We start from the raw sequence: 22,337 nt of genomic DNA on the forward strand, positions 1-22,337 counted from the left end.
AAAGGTAGCCAGAATATATGATTACATTTGTAACTCGCATTAAATCTTTCTCTTTACTATTATTGTTTTTTCTTCTGTTCTTACTGTGTGCCTGTGGCTGGCCTAGAATTTGGGGCAATCCTGCATCTGGCTCCTAGATGCTGGGATTACAATTGTACCCACATCCAGCTCACATTAAATTTCTTAACTGCTGAGCAGTCTCTCTAGCCCCTGACATTAAATTTTTAAGTCAATACTTTTCTAAACCAAGACACCAAATGCACATTTGACTCTTTTGAGTGGTAAGCCACATGAAATGAAAACATGCGGCACAAGCCTGAACAGATGGCATCATTTCTGAAACTACAGTATTAGTTTGCTGAACTGGCCTCTGGAAGGATATTAAGAAAGTGGAAAGGAAGAAGAGGATGGAAGAAAGGGGAAGAGAAAGGGAGGAGATAATGGAACACACTTCATTTCTGTTTTCCTCTTTGTTTTTGGGAACAAGGATATCACAAACACAAGCCTCTAATGAAAGTACTACAGATAATTCCTTTTTTTGTAAGCATCAGGAGTACATTTATTTAATTTCTGTAATTATTTTTACCCCAGACTGTTACACTTCACTTTGGTGCCTATCTTCAACTCCACCCTACTTCTCCAAGGTTTGTTTCAGCTTTGTGTACTTACTCCTCTAGAGTGAAATAATTAGGGACTTAAGGGCCTCCACTTTTCCAAGTTACCACTAATCACTGGGAGACACAGCTTTGTGTCTCAAACCAAGCTCTGGAACTGCTGCCTGGAATACTCCCACCAAGTATTTCATTCTGCTTCCACAGTTTTAGTCACCATGAAAACCAGAATCTAGCAATGCACTTGAGCTTTTGATCATTTTCTGAAAGCTTTTAAAAAACACATTATTACTTCTTGACTACTGTAACTACAAGCAAGCACTACCATAAGCAAATTGTCTTTAGAGTGTTTTTTTACACAGTGAATGGAAAGCAGAGCTAAGTACTATGTGTATATTCCAGAGAGGAAGCTTCTATTAGGACAAATATTTTGTTAAGATAATTACAGCTAGAGAAACAAAATGTTCTGATAAGTCAAATGAACATCTCATACAAGATGGAAAGGCACAACTACTTAAGTTAAAAGACCATGTATGCCCCAAATGAAATGATATCTCTGCACTCTACTTCTAAAGGGTTAAAAACCACGTAACAGAGAGCAACAGGAGTTTCTGAGGCTCTACATTTTGTATCTTTATCATGATTCAGGTCATATGAGTATGTTTGTTTTAAAAACAACAATAAAAAAATATATACTTGGGCTAGAAAGATGCTCAACACAGAAACAGAGGCAGGCGGATCTCAGTGAGTTCAAGGCCACCCTGGTCTACCAAGTGAGTTCCAGGAAAGCCAAAGCTATTACACAAGCCCTGTCTTGGAAACAAAACAAAACAAAACAAAAAACCAACAAAATAAAAACAACAACAACAATAAAAGATGCTCAACATTTAAGAACACGATGGGCTCTTATAGAGGACCTGAACTCAATTCCTAGCACCCACACTGGGTGTAGCCTAGCCTTAACTCCAGTTTCAGGGGAATCCAATGCCTCTGGCCTTCTAGGATATCTACATTCATGTGCACAAACCCCCACACAAATATACAGAATTCAAAAAATAAAATATATTAAATCCTAAAACACTGCAGTTGTGACTAAGGTTCAGTGGTACAGCAAGTGACTACTCTGCTGCATTGCTGGCACTGTGTCATCTTTACACTCCTCCTCCAAAAGAAACATATAAAGCTCTATAAAGCTCTTCACAAACTAAAGAAAGAGAAAACACAAAGGAAACCTAGCAAAAAGATGAACAATAAGAATGGAAGAAATGTTCAGGGTTTAGACATTTTGATGGCTTGGATGGGATGGACAGGGACTCTGGCACTCCGGAGCCAGAATACTGAGCTCAGATGGAAAGGTATTCTGGCACTAGGGAGCCAAGGAATACCACAGGTCACAGTAACCATAGCAGCTTACAGCCCTACTTCAGGGAAAGGCTTCTTCAGAGAGAGGATTTCCCTGGCAAAGTTGTTACAGTTCTGCTCCAGTCCCCTGGAGAGTGTAACAACTTCACTTTGCTGGGTCCACTCAGGGTTCTCTGAGTCTCTGCTCCAGCGGCAAAAGAAGGTCTCACCCAAACCTCATTCAAAAGATTTATTGGGAGGGAAGAATCCAGGAGAGTGGCTGCCCTCTGTCATGGTGGCCTTAGCCTTCTGAGCAGTCAGATTATAGGCACTGTCCTAGTTCGATTTCTGTTGCTGCCAAGAAATACCATGATCTACAACAACCTGGGGAGAAAAGGGTTTATTTGACTTGTGTTTCCCAATCACAGTCCATTATGATGGGAAGTCAGAGCAGGAACTCAAGGATGAAATCTGGAGGCAGGAACTGAAGCAAAGGCCATGGAGGAGTGCTGCTTACTGATTTGCTCCTCATGGCTTACATTGCTACTTTCTTACATAGCTCTGGCCCACCTGCCCAGGTTGTCAGAGCCTTTAGAGTATTGAGCTCTCCCACATTGTAAGGCCTTGCATGGACCCTGAGGCAAGCCTGAAGCTGTTGGCTGGAACATCTTGTCCCAGAGTTGTTATTGGTACTCTTCCTGTTTTCTTGACAGATCCCCCTCCCCCGCAGCTGTTATCTTCCTGCTTTGCTAACACACATCTGCTGGGGAGGAGCTAAGCCTGTTGTTTTCCACTGTTCTGTGAGTCAGTATATAAGTCAATAAACGACATTCAGCAGTCTGACTTTGATGTTGAACAAATGACCTCATGTCTTGTCTCATATTTCAATCTCTAGGCCTTTGCCCGACTAGTGGAACAGATTATAGCGTGGGCGCTACACCACATTATTCATTTATTAATAAATTCCTCAACAGATTTGCCTATAAGAAATCTGCAGGAAGCATTTTTTTTTCAATTGAAATTCCCACTTCACAGGTAACCCTAGCTTTTGTCAAGTTGACAAGAAACTAGTACAGGTTTATACCACCATGCATGTCTCAGAAAATCCTTTTAATACAAAATTCTCATTTTAAAATAAAATAAACCAAAACATCATGTGGTGTCTGAAGACATGGCTCAGTAAGAAGAAAGTACTTGCTGCTCTTGCAGAGAATTCAGGCTCAGTTCCTAGCACAACCTCTTTTAACTCCAGTTCCAGAGGAACTGGCATCCTTTCTTGCTGTCACTGCACTCACAAATATATAAACAAAACATTCATAGATTTAAAAATCTCTTTAAACAGTCACGTGGGCTAGAAATGGCTCAGTAGTTAAGAACAGGTACTAGTCTCAAAGAGGACCTGTGTTGTGGGAACTCATTCAGCCAGTAGTCTTTGAGGTACCAGGGCAGTGCTACAGGTGGACTGGGAGCAAGCTGATGCTCTCTTGGGTAGTAGTCAGAGAGCTGAGAGCAGTATCCCAACCTTCATTGTGTAAGTGTTCCCCAGATAAATATTTCATATTCTTTTATCTGGGCTTTTGTGAATTCCTTTACTCTGCCAAAGTTGGGTGCCATTTATAATGGGAGATTTTCTCTGGCTACTTTGGGTCTTACTGGACTGGTTTCTCTCTGGCCACCAGGTGTGTTGCCCCCCCCCCCCCCCCGCACTGCTATGAAATAACCACTCAGAGACTTAATATATATTTATAAAATTGTTTGGCCATTGGCTTAGGCTTCTTACTGGCAAGCCCTCTCTTAATTATTAACCCCCCCCCTTTTTTTTTTTTTACCAATCTGTGTATTACCACATGGTCTTGGCCTACCTAGGTGATGTCCTGGGATCTTGCCTGGCAGCTACATCTTCCTTCTCCCTGCCTCTTTGTTCAGAATTCCCGCCTGACTAAATTCTGCCTGTCCATTGGCTGAAACAGCTTTATTTATCAACCAATAAGAGAAACACATAGTCACAGCATACAGAGAACATCTCCCATAATCTCCCCTTTTCTGTCTAAATAAAAGGAAGGTTTTAACTTTAATATAGTAAAATTTTATATATAACAAAACAGTTATCAAACTAGATTTATAGTTACAATATTTAGTCCATTTACATTTGGCAAAATTTAAAGAAAATCATCTATCCTATCTTTGTGAGTTTAAAGTTTTATATCTAATTTATCTTCTATTGTAACTATGGAAAACAACTGTAACTATCTGTCTTCAACTCCATCAAAGAACCCAGAAGGATATAAAATAAACTCTAGAATTGACAGAGACAACTTGCTATCTGGACAGTCACCCAAAGTTTCTTTGTAATGTTGGGGCATCCATCTTCAGCCCATTGGCCCATAGTATCTGGCAAACTTTTCAATGAAGCAGGAAATCTGAAGTTCTCTTCTGCCTTGTATTGGCAAAGTTCATCAGTTGCTTTCTTCTATTTAGCAGGAACCCTGAAGAACCATCTTGTCATATCTTGGCAACTTTAGCAGTCACTTTTCTGTGGGTACTGTACGTCCAGTTTACATAGCATATAGTCAGACAGTCTAGGTAAAAACAGTTTCCCCGCCATGTTAAAGACTAAGCTCCATTATGGGGTCTTCAGTGTCCATCAGACCTGGGTTCAATCCATGGGTTCTACACCAGGTTTTTTACAACTGTGACTTCACTTACTAGGAATCCAGCTTCTTCTGGCCTACAAACTGCATGTGTGCGTGCACACCCATACCCACATTCAGAAATTAATTTTTTTTTCTAATCTTAAAACAGTAAGAACAAAAAACTCTGCTTTTGCAATTCCACTCCCCCCTCCTTTATGCAGTAATTAAATCACACCTCATGAACAACTTGTGTGTGTGTGTGTGTGTGTGTGTGTGTGTGTGTTGTATGTTTGGTCGCTATCAGTATTATTTTTTGAGATAAGACCTTTCACTGATCAAGTTTCACCAAGTTGGTTAGACTGGATGGCTAGGGAGCCCCAGAGATCCTCCTGTCTCCATCTCCTCAGGCAAGGACAAGAAGTGTGCATCACAACACTCAGGGATCTATCTCCTGGATCTTCAGCTTCCGCAAATGCTTTATCAACTGAGCTATCTTCTTAGCCCATCTACCAAAATATTTTTAAATTACATGCTAAAAGTTTTTAGGTGTTGGAGGGATGGCTCAGCAGTGGCTGCTCTACTAGAGGGCCCAGCTTCAATTGCTAGCTTAGATGGCAGCTTTCAACTATTTGTCACTTCAGTTTTAGGGGATTTGATACTCTCTTCTGGTGGCCCTGGACATGCAGGTGGTGCACTTACTGTTATTACAGAGGATCTGGGTTTGGTTCACAGCAACCACATGTTGGCTTACAACTGTGACTCCAGTTTTGATGCTTTCTTTTCCTCTCCATGGGCATCAGGCTCATGCATGGTACATATACTCATATACTATACAGGCAAATTGGTTATACACATAAAGAAATCTAAAAACTTTTAAAATAAAAAAAAAATACGCATATGGGCTGGAGAGATGGCTCAGAGGTTATGAGGCTAGAGGGTGGCTCACAACTGTCTATAATGAGATCTTGTTTCCACTTATGGCCTGCAGGCATACCTGCAGGCAGAACACTATATACATACCAAATATATCTTAAAAAAAAATACCCATTAAGTCACTTAATTTTAGTAAGCTTTTATTCCACCTACCCTACTTTAATGTTTAATTTTTCTTTTAAATATGGTAGGATATAGGGCAATTTGGTGATCTGACTTCTGATAGATAGATATTAGACCTTTCCTGTTATTCCTGCTTGCTTAAAGAAAGGACTATTGGCCAAACTGTCTGGTGGACTGTCTTCATGCCAACACTCTTTAGACATCTTGTGGAAACTACATGGGTGATATCAGTGCTTGCTAACAAAGTGCAACTCTGTTCCTAGAAGGTACTATTCCAGCTACAAGTATTTCAAAACAGTCCTTTTGGCAGGTATATCTGCTGTGGTTGGTGCAAATGTCCTTCTCACATCTCTTCCTGGCTACTGAAGCAGGCTGTTTGGCTCACTTGCAAAGCCAGCTGAGACACTGTTTCTTAATGGTCTTTTTTTCTAGCCTACTTTTGATTTTTATCATTAGTGAAGAAGACTGAGCTGGTAGAACAAAGGTTGACATCAGCAGTGGCACCAGCAGGAAGCAATGGAAGAAAAAAACAGCAGTGCCACTGCAAAGGAGATAGCAGTGGCAGGAGAGCTAGTGCATAAATAATGAAGATCACAGCCAAAAGACACAAGACTGTGAAGATCAGCAGGTAAGAAACTGTAGGCCCTATTTGCTACAAGAGTTTCAGGGAGCTGTCAAACATTAAGAACAAAGGGTCACAGACATCAAAGCCTCAAGAGATACAACATTAACCTGTATAGAGGATTGAGAATCCTAATACTCTTGTTGCTAAAGGCTGAGGGTTCCAGCTGTTAACATTAGGAGGCACTGCTTGCTTGCTGTCTGTTGTCCTGATTACCAATGCTAGTTTCTACCAATGTTAGTTTCTAAATTCTGGGGCTGCTGGTGGATAAATCACAGAGGTACAATCCTCTAACCTGACTGTCTGTCCAAAGCTTTAAGTCCCAAACTTTTAAAGTCTGGAACAATAGGCCCTATGGCTGCGAGAAGAACCCTCAGGTCTTAGAACTTAGTTGAGGACTGTCAACACTGGGAGATTCTCCCTGCCTTCTCATAATTCCTACCAAGGTAAAGCAAAAGACCCTAGCCAGCTGACTGGTAATGATATCTTTCAGATTTATTTTAATTTTTATTTGTGTGTAACTGACAAAGAGGGTACTGTTGGAGTTACAGGTAGTTGTAAGCTGCCCAACATGAGCACAGGGAACTGAACTTAAGACCTCTGGAAAAGTATCCTGGGCCTTCATCCTAATGCATGGTTTTTCATTTAAGAGTAAACACTGTCAAAGAAAAAGATTACAGTCACTTTTTACTGTTTGTTCTTTGTTTTGTATTTTTTTTAAAGGTAGGTTTATTTTAGGTCAGGCCAACCTGGCCATTTGTAGTTCAGACTTAACTGTGACTCTACTACCTCAGCCTCCTTAGTGCTGGGATTATAAGCACGAGCTTCTTCACCAAGCTGCAATGATTTCTAATACAGCTGTGTGTGTATTTAATATATATGCATAACTTTTAGAAACCTATAACTACCAGAAAGGAAGGAAAGCAGACTAGAGAAAAGTTTAACATATCAAGAGTCTACTAACCTTAACCCATTAAACAGCTGCTTGGATTTATCCAAAAGGTAACAGAAATCTGTAACTGTCTTCCTCTCTCCTTGTGGGATGTCATCTTCAGCACCTCCAGAGGACATGGTTTCTTTAAGAGTAAATTCAGTCCTGTAAGAAAACATATGCTAACTTACTCAACTGATGAACAGAGGGTAGTGTTACAGTAACTGATGGCATTTTCCCTCCAGGACATAGAGAATTCTTTTGATTACTCAAATAATCAAAACATGTAAGATATGTTGGAAAACAAATGATCTCATACCGGTAGTGTTAAGAACTGGTAGAAACACATACAAAGCTATTTTTAACGTTTTTTTTTTTTTTTTAATCTAACAACTATAATTTGAATTCCTATTCTATTGCAGGCATTGGTCTGTTTAATAATCTGACATATTGATCCTTTTACCTATTTGCCCAATTTGATTTTGTAAATTCATCCTAGAAAATAATCTTTCTCATATTTTATTATTATAACAATTAAAACCTAAAAACAATCTAATGAGTCCAAAGAGTGAACCAGGGAAGTATTTCACAGAATATAAATCCTTCGCAGAATACAAATTCTATGTCTGATTTCCACTTCCACTTAAGGTGAAGGTGGGGACTGAGGAGATAGCCCAGCAGGTAAAGTGCTTGCTACAAAAGGAGAAAACCTAAGTACGATCCCAGCACCCACACAAAAAGCTGAGCATGGTGGTACATATAATCCCAGAGGTAAGGAGTAAGAGACAGCCAGACCACCTGAGTTGGACTGTGAGAGGCCCTATTTCAAAAAACAAGGCGGATAGCACATAACAATGACACCCACCACACACATATGCACTAGCACACAAATGAACAGAAATACATATAGCATGTGTACACACATACATACCCTAAAAAAAGGCAAGGCAATGAATATAAAAAGGATAAAAACTGTTTCACACACAGAGGTATATACCAAAACTTTACTTTTTGATCTGTCCAGCAATCTGCTGGGCTATCTCCTCAGTCCCCACCTTCACCTTAAGTGGAAGTGGAAATCAGACATAGAATTTGTATTCTGTGAAGGATTTATATTCTGTGAAATACTTCCCTGGTTCACTCTTTGGACTCATTAGATTGTTTTTAGGTTTTAATGCAGCTTGCTGTCAAGCCTGATGACCTAAGTTAGATTCTTAGAACCCCTATATGGTAGATGGAGAGAACCAAGTCCTGTAATCATCTTTCTTCCCATCATTAAAAAAAAAAAAAAAGAAATTAATCTACATTTTATTGAATACAAACTATCTTCATATGTAACTAGCCATTTTAAAAGGGAACCTGTACTCAATTAAGATATAAAACAATAACTAATGTTGTTTACAAAGACAGAAATTCCTGGGACAACACAGTAAACTTTGGTTCCAGTGTAGGGAGACAAAAAGACAAGAGTAGACAAGGGCCAGAGATCAGAGCAAGAAGTTAGGATATACTGACTTTTTAAATTAAAAATAAAGATTTGTTTTATAGATGTATTTTAAAAATATGAATATGTGTGTGTGTGTGTGTGTGTGTGTGTGTGTGTGTGTGTGTGTGTGTGTGTAGGTACACATGAGTGCTGGTGCCTAAGACCAGAGATATTGGATCCCCTGAAACAGAATTACAGGTGGCTGTAAGCTGACCTGGGTTTTGGGAACCAAACTCAAGTACTTTGGAAGTGCTCTTAATTCTGTCTAGCCCCGGTAGAATTATTCTAATGAACTTTTTTTTCCTCCACCATTATCTGGAACAGGCAACAGTGGTAGAAAGGCAGGAAAGCTATCGTCATAGCTAGAGCAGTCAAAAGCCTGCTGGGTAACACAAAGGTGTCACTGGAGAAACATGGTACTAATGGCTTGCTCGTTGTTCATTCATTTGTTTTTTGAGACAGGGTTTCTGCTGGGACTAGCTCTGTAGACCAAGCTAGCCATGAACTCAGAAATCCATCTACCTCTGTTTCCTGTGGGATTAAAGGCATGCACCACTACCACCTGGCCTTTTTTTTTTTTTTTTAAATTATGTGTATATGTGTGTCTATGTGTCTATGTGAGTGTGTGTCATGTGTGTGGAGTTCAGAGCTGTTGGATCTCCTAGAGTTGTTGTTATAGGCAGGTCAGTTGTCCAATATGGGTATGGGGGATTGAACTTGGTTCTCTGGAAGAGCAATAATATTCTTTTTTTTTTAAATATCTTTTTTTAACTTAAATTAAAAACAATCTTAATTTACATACCAATCCCAGTTCCTTCTCTCTCCCATCTTCCTAATCCCCTTAGAAATACTTGCTCTTGACTGCTGAGCCCCAATCTCCCAAGTCCTGAAGTAATTTTTAACATGCATGGCTGGTTCTTGCATGTTCCCATGTTCTGTTACCCTACCAGTCTCTCAGTTTATGGACTAGAGGAAAGAGATCAGGAATAGTTTTGTTCCTAAGAAGGGAGTTCAAACCATAATATAAAAGATCCTGACACTGGTAAATCTCCAAATACACACCTGCAATCTGCCCCTTATTTCCTAATCACAACAGGAGAGGCACAAATCAAGATGTAGCTTTCCTGACTCCATCTCATATTCTCAACAGTGAGGGCTGCTAATGTTCACAGATAGATGGCTTCACATAAGGAAAAAAAATGTAAATAGAACAAAGTTCATTAAAAGAAACAAAGTAGGTAGAAATTGTTATTATAAAACAAATATAACAGTCAAAATAATAAACTTTATAGAAGTGTGGAAGAGCAAGATGGAGAGTTTCAAAACAATTCATGATCTACAAATGCCGGCTTTAAGGTAGTCTGCCAAAAGTTATCAGAAAGAGATGAAAAATAAGTAAAGGGATATAAGGACTAGAGTGGCAAGAAAAATCAATATCCATATAATAAAGTATATGGACAGAAAAGCTGAACAAGAGAGAAGAAATAGTTATAGAAACAGTCAATACATTTCCTAGAATGAAAAAAAAAAAAAAAAAAAAAAAAAAAAAAAAACATAAGATCTCAGACTGAAAAGAATACCCAACAAAACCAGATTGGTGACTACCCTAATTGTCATCATAGAACCTACATTCAGTAACTGATGAAAGCAGATGCAGAGATCCGCAGCCAAGCACTGGGCCAACCTCAAGGAATCCAGTCAAAAAGAGGGGGTAGGGATTATATGAGGAAGGGGGTGGGGGTCAAGGGGATTATATGATCATAATGGGAAAACCCACAGAGACAGCTGACCCCAAGTTATGGGAGCTCACGGACTCTAGACTGACAGCTGGGCAGCCTGCATGGGACCAAACTAGGGCCTCAGCAGATGGGTGATAGTTGGGTAACTTGGTCTGTTTGCCCCTAGCAGTGGGACCAGGATCTGTCTCTAGAAAAGGAGCTGGCTTTTTGGAACTCATTCCCTATGGTGGGATGACTTGTTCAAACTTAAAGCAGGGTTGGAGGAGCTTGGTGTGCCAGGCTTCAATGACTCCCATGGAAAGCCTTATCATTTCTGAGGAGTGGATGGGGGCGGGGGGGGGGATATAAAGGAGATGGTGGGAGGGAACAGGAGGAGAGGCGAGAGGGGAATCTGTGGTTAGAATGTAAAACAAATAAACAACAACAAAAAAATGTCCTATTGGCGCCCAATGTAAAGGTACAAATCCATGAAAAAGCCACTTGCCTGTGGGTTTGAAGCCACCAGCCCAAGCCAAAGCTACACACCAGATGCCACCCCTGGATAGCTAGGTTTTTCATCTCCAAGTCTTTGAGTGAGTTTCAGATTTTCCTGTTGTAGCCTCTCTCTAAACAGTCTTCAGCTGCTATGCAAACTCCCCTAGACCTTAAGAAAGCTCTTGAGAAAGTTCTTTGAAAATAGTTCCCAGATAGCTCCAATAAGAACTGATCACAGTAGGTAGAAATGTCATTGAGTATCTCTCATGGCTGAAAGTGTGTCAGTATAAGAACCCCAAGAAGGCTAGAAATAAGGAAAAGTTGCTATAGCTAACTTGGGAATCTCTAAAAGCTGCAGAGGGAATGACAAAAACCTGCCTTACAAGTGTGGACAAAAGTCAGTCTTCCCAGAAAGAAAGAAGTCAGCTATTAGCCTGACTTAACTGGCACATGGGGAACATGTAAGGATTTTATGAAGACAATAGTAAAACTTCTGATCCAGCCAGGAAGGGGTGGTGCACACCTTTTATCCCCGCACTTGGGAAGCAGAGGCAGATGGATCTTTGTGAGTTTGAGTCCAACCTGGTCTACAGAAAGACTTCCAAGACAGCCATGGCTACATAGAGAAAGCCGTTGTTGAAATACAAACAAAAATAAAAACAACACAACAAACTAACCAAACAAAAACCAAATAAAACTTATGATCCAAAAAGAAGCAAATTAATTACATCAAACAATACCTGATAGAGTAGTGTGTATTTTACAAAAACAGGTATTATTTGGGAGGAGCACAGAGGCAACATGGTGAAATGGTTAGGGGCACAAATACAAAACTATCTCCACCAGAAACCTTGGCTTTGCTACCAACTACTCAAATGTAGCTGGGCAATCTTAACAAAATTGCTTAAAACAGAGATAATAATAGGATCTGCTTCTTAAGAATTGTCATGAAGTTTTCACTTCAAAACAATATTGGCTCTCTCTCCCTCTCCCTCTCTCTCTCTCTCTCCCCCACCTCTCTCCTGTCTTCTATTCCTGCCCTGACTCAATCTTCCCAGTTGCACATGTTTTTCTCTTCTCCCCCTCTCTCCTACTAAAGAAAGGTCTAGAGACCTACAAGTCTGCTGCCAACTAACAATTTGAGCAACCGTGGAAAGGCTACTGTAAGGAGTATGGGTTTTTTCACTTGCCGCCTGGTCTTGTCCTGCCGCCACGCCGCCAGCCCAAAATAATGCACAGAGACTCTGTATTAGATATAATTCTGTTGGCCCGGTTTTTTATCCGCTAGCTCTGTCTTAATTATTAGCCCTTTTCTGCTGATCTATGTATTTCTCTTACCGGGGAGCCGGCAGGCATACTGTTTTCTCCAGACTCTCCATCTTGGCTCCCCTTACTACTTCCTCTTTCCTCGTCTCCTAGTCCCGCCTATCTTCCTTTCCTATTGGCCAACAGTGCTTTATTCATTAAACCAGTATGAGAAACATATACAGAATGACATCTCCCACCAGGCTACCATAAATGCCCTTCCTGGATAGTGAGATCAACAACTAACTTATCCATGAAGCCCTCATCTAATACCTGGAAACAGAAGCAAACACCCATACCTAAACACTGAGTCGAACTAGAACCCAGATGCAGATGGAGAGGACAAGACCAGGTTGCAGAAACACATAGAGACAGCTGACCTGAACAAGGAGGAGCTAACGGGCCCCCAGAGTGATAGCTGGGAATCAAGCATGGGACTGACTCAGGCCCCCTTGAATATGAGTCTCAGCCAGAAGGACTGAGCAGTCTAAGGGACCTCAGGCAGTGGAACCAGGATGTATTCCTGGTGCACAAAAGGACCTTGCGAACACATCCCCCATGGAAGGATACCGCCTTAACCTAGAGACAGGGGAGAAGTCCTAGTCCCTACTTTAAATGACCTGACAGATCTACATGACCCCACCTGGATGTCATTGCCCTACATGTGGAATTGGGGTCGAGGGATGGGAGGGGAGGTTGGTCAGGGTGCATGTGAGGGGGCAGAGAGGGTAAAAGGGAAGGAGGGAGAGGGAACTGGGATTGACATATAAAATAATAAATTAAAGAATAAAAAAAAAGAATTGTCATGAAGGTTAACTGAGAATATATTCACAAAAGAGTCTGCATATAGTAAATGTTATCTAAGTGGGATCACCATTTTATTTAGCATATAAACTGGGACAATTTTGTGAGAAGAAAATATTGAGTGGTTCTACTAACAAGTATGTCATAATTATGGGAAATATGTGATTATATCATGAAAATTGAGACACATAGACACCCTCTAACTAAGTTAGAAGAAACAAAATTCTGAAAAGATACAAAAGAAAACAAGAGCATGTAAGCAGAAAGAGCAGAGCTCCCTCTTCATGTAGAGGCTACCTACAGATACATGCACCACATGTTAATCTGAATCATTTTCTCTGTGAAGGTTGTGAAACTAAAATAAGCATGATTTACTGTTGTAAAATAAATTATCTTGTTGAAGCTAGGTGGTGTTGGGAGGCAGAGGTATGATGGGAGATGTTCTTTTGTATATATGTTTCTCTTATTGGTTGATGACTAAAACACTGATTGGCTGATTGGCCAGGTAGGAAGTATAGGCAGGGATAGGAGATGAGGAGAATTCTGAGAAACATAGACAGATGGAGTTGTCATGTAGTGCCTGGGAAGAGAGGACATGCCAGGTGTTCTCCAGTAAACCAAGACCATGTGGAAATACAAAGATGAATAGAAATGGGTTAATAACTAGCCAATCAGAAGCCAAGCCAATAGCCAACAGTTTTATAACTAATATAATGTCCATGTGTTTATTTGTGGCCGGACAAGAAACTTTCATGAACACTCTCCTCCTGGGGTTTTAAATTATATTTGGAGGTAGATGGTAAATAAGTAAATTCATATGTGTTAAGTAGCTAGGGTTCTTCTCTGACAAGGTGGTTTGACTGGGATGTTGAGTAAAATGATGAATTAGACATGTAAGTCTTTGGAAGAAAAATATTCCAAACTGAGATTTCAGTAAATGTGCAGCCCTTAACTGAAATGAGCAAGATTATCAATCCAGCAAGTTTTTTTGTTTGCTTGTTTTTTTTTTTTTTTAGTGGTGGTGGGAGGGTGGGATTCAGTTTTCAATGTGGCCAGTTGTCAGTGCCAACTGGCTGTCCTCACAAAGATGTCAAGTAGGAAGTTGTAAAAAAGAAACAAATAAGGAAAGATATTTAATGTGCAGCTTAAAATCTTGGGAGTTGTTAAGAGTATATAGTTTGTATTTAGAGCTATGAGTGTGACCAAGCTTGGTGTCCTAACCCTGTAATTTCAGTCCTTGGAAGACTGATTCAGGAGATTGTTGGTTCAAGGCCAGTTTGCCCACAAAGTGAGTTCAAGGCCAGTTTGGGATACAAAGCAAGATACTTTATTTAAAAAAAAAGAAAATGGAAATAAAAAAAGCCATGACTAAGTGATGGGAGATGCCATTATGTATATATGTTTCTCATACTGGTTAATAATAAAGCACTGTTGGCCAATAGGAAAGGAAGATAGGAGGGACTAGGAGACAAGGAGGAAATAGGAAGTAGTAAGGAGGAGTCAAGATGGAGAGTCTGGAGAAATCAGTATGCCGCCGGCTCCCTGGTAAAAGAAATACATAGATCAGCAGAAATGGGTTAATAATTAAGGCAGAGCTAGCCGATAAGAAACAAGTAACCGGGCCAACAGTATTGTACCAAATACAGAGTCTCTGTGTATTATTTGGGGCTGGCGGCGTGGCAAGACCAGCGGCGGCAGGCGGAAAAACCGAACTCCTTACAGACTAAGTATGATGGGCAACTCTTAAAATAAGTGACGAAGAGAAAGAGAAGGTCTCAGAGATCTGAGGTTGAAGACATTCTAATGCTTGGAGGCTAAGTCATGAAGGAGAGAAGATGGGGTTTTAGTACAAAAGTGAGGAATGTTTTAAGAAGAGTGTAGTATCTTAAAGTTGCTAAGTAACATTAGTGAAGACTTGTTTGTCTGACTTTGCTGGTATAGAGATCACTAATACTGACTAGTAGTGCTTCTGTAATGAATTAGTTAATGTGGATTAGTTAATGTGAATGGAAGAAAACTGCATGTAGCAAAAAAGACAATCTTTTAAAGAATTATTTGTTTTGAGACAAACAAAACAGAATGACCCACCATGGGCCTTAAAAATAGCCCTCATAGACTCTTAGGGAGTGGCATTATTGGAGGTGTGGCCTTGTTGGAAGAAGTGTGTCACTGAGAGTGTGGGCTTTGAGGTTTCAGAAGTTCAAGCTAAGCCTAGTGGCTCACTATCTCTTCCTAATGTCTGTGGATCCAGATATAGAAGTCTTAGCTACCTCTACAGCACCTGCCTAACACCATGCTTCTCACTGTGACAATAATAGACTAAACCTCTGAACTTCCTAAGCCAGCCACAATAAAATATTTTCTTCTATAGGAGCTGCTGTGGCTTGGCAGTAGTGGCATGTAGTAGGATATTCACTTTGTCTCCTTCTGTGGCACTGACCACGCCCATTGGGGGGTGGAGCCAGGGGTGGAAGTGACCTGGGGAACTAGTTTGGAGGAGGCGCTGGAGAAGGCTCTCTTGCAAGCCGCACTGGGACAGGAGGACTTCTGAAGGCATTCTTGGAAGCAGGAACCTGCTGGTGTTCAACTGTCTATGTTGTGAGTTATTTCTCCCTGAATAAACACCTATTCGGCCTAATTGTTTATCCAGATCTTTATTAAACCGCGATAGTGGCACACACCTTTAGTCCCAGCACTTGGGAGGCAGAGGCAGGCAGATGTCAGTGAACTCAAGCCCAGCCTGGTGTACAAAGCAAGTTTCAGGACAGTCACAGCAGTAACACAAACCCTGTTTTGAAAACAAACAAACAAACAAACAAAAAAAAAAACAGAGAGAAAACAAAACAAAAAAAAAAAAAAACAAAAAAGAAAAATTCTTGGTGAAAGAATAATTTAGCCTGCTGGGAGGTGGTAGCTCATGCCTTTAATCCCAGCACTTGGGAAGCACAGTCAGACAGATCTCTGTAAGTTCAAGGCCAGCGTAGTTTACAAAGCTACACAGAGAAACCATCTTGAAAAACAAACAAATCAATAATTTAGCTTTTCAAGTTATAAGATGTATAAATAAAATGTATTAATTAGTTCTGAATATATTTTTGATAAGCACAGAAATGTGCCACCCCAATCTCCTTCAAGAAAGGACTTAGGGGGCAAATTCAGCCCCTGTAGGGTTCACCTAGCAAAGCTGTCTTGTCTAATCAGGTTTTTCCCAATTCTAAACCCAGTAAGTGGCAGGAACAAGGACCTTGGGTCGTTTTGTTTCCCCAGCTTTCTTTCTGGGTCTTAATCACAAATTAGATATTATCTGGAATACTCCATTCTGAGAATTGCCATGCTTTTGGGACAACTACAGCAGCAAATTTAGCTGGACAAAAACTGAAGGACATATACAACCAGGCACTCCAGCCTGATGCAGAGCAACTCTGCTAGACAGCAGCTCCAGGGCTCCTCATGCAGTCAGTGATGGCTACTGTTAGAACAGCACTGCAGCAGTTTCTCTGGACAAATCCTACTTCACTACTATCATGTCCACAGTGGTTAAACATATGGGGACTCTTTAACATCTCACACACCAAGTTCTGTCTGAAATTCTGCTTCCTAGAAACCCAATCTGTGACACAATTAAAATGTGTTCTTGTTAAAACTAAAAACCATCCAAACTAATATCCTTGTAAAATACAAAGTGGGGATGTCTACAGATGGTTCTATGATACATGCCCTTTCCTTCTATAGAAACAGTTGCATAACAGTCTCCTACTTTAGCTGGGCACAAGACCAGCAGAATAAAACTATCTTCCTTTGCATCCAGGGGAGGCCATGAATCTAAACCACAGCCAATGGGACTTGAGCTGAAGTAACATAAAATTTCCAGAACTGGTCCTTATCAGAATTAATATGTTCTTTCCCTGCCTTTTCCCTCTGTTTTCTAAAAGGAATATGAACATTATTTTGAGTATTATGGACCACACAGATCTGGGCAATAACCCTGTGATAAAACAGCTGATGGGAGATGTCATTCTGTATATGTTTCTCATACTGATTAATGAATAAAGCACTGTTGGACAATAGGAAAGGAAGATAGGAGGGACTGGGAGACAAGGAGGAAAGAGGAAGTAGGGAGGAAGAGTCAAGATGGAGAGACCGGGGAGAGAACAATGCCAGCATTTTTCTGGGTTGCACTCTGTTTTGTGTGAGACAAGCAAAAATTTCCGCGGCTCCTTTAAGGAAGGATTCCTGACTCAGCATAAGCAGCAAAAAACCGCACGGTTTTAAAAAAGCACTGCTAACAATTTATTGGTGTGTATGAGAGATGGCAATGGCAGTGACCACACCTCCAAGCCGGCAGCATGCTTGCTGGATGGCAGTGCAGACCAAGGCAGTGAGCCCAGCTTTCAGTGCTGGCGGTAAAAGTACCCGCTGCCATCTTTGGTAAACCCCGGCTGACACAGCTATGACTTTCATTTTAGCAATGTTGTTTACCAGATAAAAGACTCGTGGCCAGAAAAAGATAAAAATTTAAAGACAGATTCACATTAAGAAAAACCGCTAAAGGTTTACAGTGTGTTTTAAGATATACGTAGACATGGGGGAAAAAAATAAAATGGTTTTAAAAAGACAGAGAACAACTGGGTGTGGTGACACACGCCTTTAACCCCAGCACTCGGGAGACAGAGGCAAGCAGATCTCTGTGATTTGCAAAGTAAACCTGGTATGCAGAATGAATTCCAGGACAGATAAGAGTTACACAGAGAAACCCTGCCTCAAAAAATGAAAAAATAAAAGAAATAGAGTAATAAAAAAGCCACGTAAAGATGGAAAACACAAAAAAAGTGTGGATACTATATCCTGCTCTGTTGTCTTTGTATCGTTTGACTGCTGAGAAAATAACAACTGATAAACAAATGCTGCTGAATCAATTCAATTTATATATTTTAAAAATACTTTGACTCCAAAATTTAAGTCTAAGGACAAGTTACTGGGGAAAAGGATTTCTATTTTTGTTTCCACAGAAAATAAAAAGCTGTGGATTCCTTCCAGACAAATGTGGTTTGAGCAAGCCAGACCCCCTGAAACAGTGTCCCAGGTGATCCAACATTCAAAACAGCTTGGGCAAGGCAGCCTTGCAGACTACAGCCAGGATATCTTCTTAGGATCCCCATAACAGCGCCCCCTACCAGCAGTTTGGAAAGAACGACGCCCAAATTCACAACTATTGTTTATAAATGTTTGTTTTCATTTAAATGGGGTTGGTTATAAATGGTTAATGACCACAACCAATCTTTTTAAAGGTAAAAAGGGAATTATGGTATAGATATAAATTATGGTATAGATAAGAATACTTTGTTTTGGAATGAATTTTCATTTATTAATACAATTTAAGGTCAATTTTGTGATAAGTATATTTCTCCTCTTGTTTACATATTGTGTTTGCATAGCTCATTTAGAAATGTAATGTATAGTTCAATACAGATTATAGATAGTACCTATGATAATCAGATCTTATAGTTAAGTTAGTTAAGATTTCTAGATATACAGACATGTATTTGAGATAAATAGGCATTCTTCAAACCTCTCAAAGACCTACAGAATATGGCATTTAAAATGGTTTAGGGTTTTTCTTGACAGTGAGACATAAATGCTCCTGGAAACACCACCTACATCAGAAAGTAAGATGGACATTGAAGAAACGTGTTATGGAGTTTGCTTCCAATATGGCAAGACTAGCCATTTGGACAAGATACTGCTCTTGTCTGGACTGTTTGACTTTATGCTATATAAACTGGACATGCAGGACCCACAGAAAAGTGACTGCTGTTGCAAGATGGACATTGCCACAGAGTTCCTACTTCATGAAAGAGTCTGCCAGACAGTCTGCAGGACACAGAGAAAAGTGACTGACAAACTGCCAATACAAGAAGGCAGTTTAGAGTTTCCTGCTTTGCTGAAGAGTGTGCCAGAAACACTATGGCCTATGGGCTGAAGATGAAAGATTACAGAAGAGCTTCAGGTGACTGACAAGGCAAGATGTCTTTGTCATTTCTAGAGTTTAAATACTATCCTTCTGTGGTCTTTGAAGGAGTTGAAGACAGATAGTTATGGTTATAGTTTTCCTTAGGCTTAAAGATAAGTTACATATAGGTCTTTAGACTCACAAAAATAGATGATGGGGTATTTTTTTTAAATCTTGCTAAATGTTAATAGACTAAATATTGTTAACTGTGACTCTTGATAACTATTGTGTTATATATTTTGCTATGTTAAGGTTAAAACCCTTCTTTTTATTTAGACAGAAAAGAGGAGATGCTGGGAGATGTCATTCTGTATATGTTTCTCATACTGATTAATGAATAAAGCACTGTTGGCCAATAGGAAAGGAAGATAGGAGGGACTAGGAGACAAGGAGGAAAGAGGAAGTAGGGAGGAGGACTCAAGATGGAAGGACCGGGAAGAGAACAATGCCAGCCCATTCCCCAGTAAGATGAATCCACGTGGAAATACATAGATTAACAGAAATGGCTTAATACTTAAGACAGAGCTAGCTGATAAGAAACTAGTACCTGGCCAACAGCATTATATCAAAATACAGAGTCTCAATGTGTTAATTGGGGCTGGCATGGAGGCGGGACAAGACCAGCGGCAGCGGGTGGAAAAACCCTACTCCTTACACACAGCAGTGAGAAGAGAGGCAGCCCGAATCTCTGAGAACCACCATGATGGTCCACATCTCCTCCAACCTCCAAAGCTTAGCACCTGCAGGTCTCTGTAAGGTAAATTCATGAAGGGCCCAGGCACTTCCTGACTTCCCTTTCTTCCATTGGAGGTCCTAAGGACACAAAACAGTAAAGAACCACAGGCTCTACTTCCTTTCTTTGGTTACTGACTTAGTTTAACTCCAGTTTTGTTGATGTCACAACTCTGCTTGGGGCCCAGCCCCAGTCTCCTTCTAGTCCTACTTTCCTCTTCTCTGAAACTCTAGCATGTATTTCCCTATGAATCTTTATCTCCAGGTCTGATTCTGCTCAGCCTGAGTACTTTGGCTTCCATTCCATTGTCTACGGTTCTTCACAGTCAACAAGTATACACAATTTCAAAACACTTTCTCTGCATATCAAGCATGATATTTTCTTAACTGAAAATGGAATTGTGTAGTGATATTGCGGTAAATAAGGATCAGGATAAACAAATAGGCCGAATAGATGTTTATTCAGGGAGAAATAACTTACAACCTAGACAGATGAACACCAGGAAATTCAACCCGATCCTCTCCTGTCTGAGTCACGCCAGAAAGAGAGAGCCTTTCCTGGCCCCCTCCGACCTCCTTCCACAGGTCACTTCCGCCCATGGCTCCACCCCCAATGGGCGTGGTCAGTGCCACAGAAGGAGACAAAGTGAATATCCCACTACATAGTGAGACATTCATTTTGTCCGCACCTGTGGCAAAGACCACACCCATTGGGGTGCAGACAGGGAGGGATGTTACCTGGGGGAACTAAGTCTGAGGAAGGGGCTAGGAGAGCTCTCTTGCTTGCAGCACAGGGACAGGAAAACATCCGGAGGCATCCTTGGGATCAGAACCTGCTGGTGTTCATCTGTCTATGTCATAAGTTATTTCTCCCGAATAAACATCTATTCAGCCCATCTGTTTCTACTGATCCTTATTAAACCTCAATAGAATTGTATAAACTATGCAACTTTCTACTTATTTAAAATATGCTTTGGATCACATTTTATGACAACTGTTTATGTGTGTATAAAGATACATATTAAATGAATGTAGATTTAATGTATCATTCTTCTAGTTCTGTAAATACCTGAGAGTCTAAAGGCCTGGCATAAATTCATATATGTATATGTAATCATCATATTAGCATATTCAAGTGTTTTAGATCGAAAATTTATGATTTTCATCAAAAATGTTCTTCCTTTGAATTGTGTGATTCAATGATGAAAGAAGAAATGAAGAATTGATGCTGGACATGGAAGTACACTGTGGTGGTTTGAAAGAAAATGGCCTCCAAAGGAAGTGGCATTATTAAAAGATATGGCTTTGCTGGAGTAGTTATGTATAGCCTTGTTTGAGGAAGAGTGTCACTGTGGGGGTGGCCTTTGATGTACGGTCCTGCATGGACCCCTGAGGCTCCTTGAGCAAGCCTGAAGCTGTTGGCCAGAATTCCTTGCCCCAAAGCTGTTATTGATACTCTTCCTGTTTTGCTAACACATACCTCGTAATGATAACACACACCTCGTGGGGAGGAGCTAAGCCTAAAAATTCTATTGTGCTGTAAGTCAGTATTTAAGCCCATTCTATCCCCTCGATAAACAGCATTTGGCATTCTGACATTGCCATTGAATGAATGACCCACTGTCTTGTCTCTTTACTTCAATCTCTAAGCCTTCCCCTGATTCATGGAACAGATCACAGCATGGGTACTACAACTAGAGGTTCCACTGAGATTGAGAAGAAAGGATCATCTAAGAGATCACTCTCGGAGACCGGCCAGCAAAGTAAGTGAATGAGGTGTAAGGATGGGAAAATACAGCCTAACTCTCCAATGACCCCAGGAAACTAGAAGTTTAAAAATACTAAATACCTTAAATTCCAGACCCTGTCCTCAGCCAGTAAATAGGCAAAAAAAAAAAAAAAAAAAAAAAAAAAAAATCACACTCATTGCCGCTTATCTGACTTCATAAATGGCTTGTGAAACTCTGGCCCCAGTGACCTAACCTGCCATTTCCACCCCCACCCAGGAGCCCGCCTGCAAATGCAGACTTGGATGCGTGGGCTTGGATGATTTAAATTGATTGGTCCGCACCACACGGGCTCTGGATGCTATGAGATGATTGGTTTACAATGTGCGGGCTTTGTTGTAAACCCTATAAAAGCTGCCTCGATTCTGCATTCAGGGTCCTCAGTCCTCTACCCCTGTGTGGAGTATGACTGTGGACCCCAGTGCACTTGGAATATAAAAGGCCTCATGCTATTTCATCAATACTGCTTCTCATGAGTGATTTGGGGTGTCACCTTTCCTGAGTCAGAGCGTGAGGGTCCACGCTCTGCAGGTCTTTCAGAGGTTATATTGAAGGATGGGGTCCAGTAACTCTAAGGAAATGCTCAGTGGGCAATTAGTGGCCCTATTGAAAAGACAGGGCACCGGAATTGTTAAAACAAGACAGCTAAAGAATTCATTGCCATAAAGTAAAAGAAAAATTGGCAGAGATGATTAGGACTTTTGAGGAAGTACAAGATTTAGAATCTGTCAAAACAAGAGGGATCTCAACTAGGAGATGATAGTTCAACTGTAACTGATGAAGAAGATACTTAGAAAGCAGAATTT

At 40.5% G+C, this 22,337-nt stretch overlaps 1 protein-coding gene across 3 annotated transcripts in view; it reads right to left on the reverse strand.

Moving 5' to 3' along the window:
- Scai (suppressor of cancer cell invasion) overlaps positions 1–22,337 on the reverse strand; it is a 111,587-nt gene that overhangs the window by 51,644 nt on the left and 37,606 nt on the right. For all 3 annotated transcript variants that reach the window (XM_051185369.1, XM_051185370.1, XM_051185371.1), the window contains one exon: positions 7,228–7,359. In XM_051185369.1, coding sequence (XP_051041326.1) covers positions 7,228–7,359 — 132 coding nt within the window. The remainder of the gene's footprint in view (positions 1–7,227; positions 7,360–22,337) is intronic.

This window comes from Phodopus roborovskii, unplaced genomic scaffold (genome assembly GCF_943737965.1).
Source record: "Phodopus roborovskii unplaced genomic scaffold, PHOROB, whole genome shotgun sequence".
Classification (NCBI taxonomy): domain Eukaryota; kingdom Metazoa; phylum Chordata; class Mammalia; order Rodentia; family Cricetidae; genus Phodopus; species Phodopus roborovskii.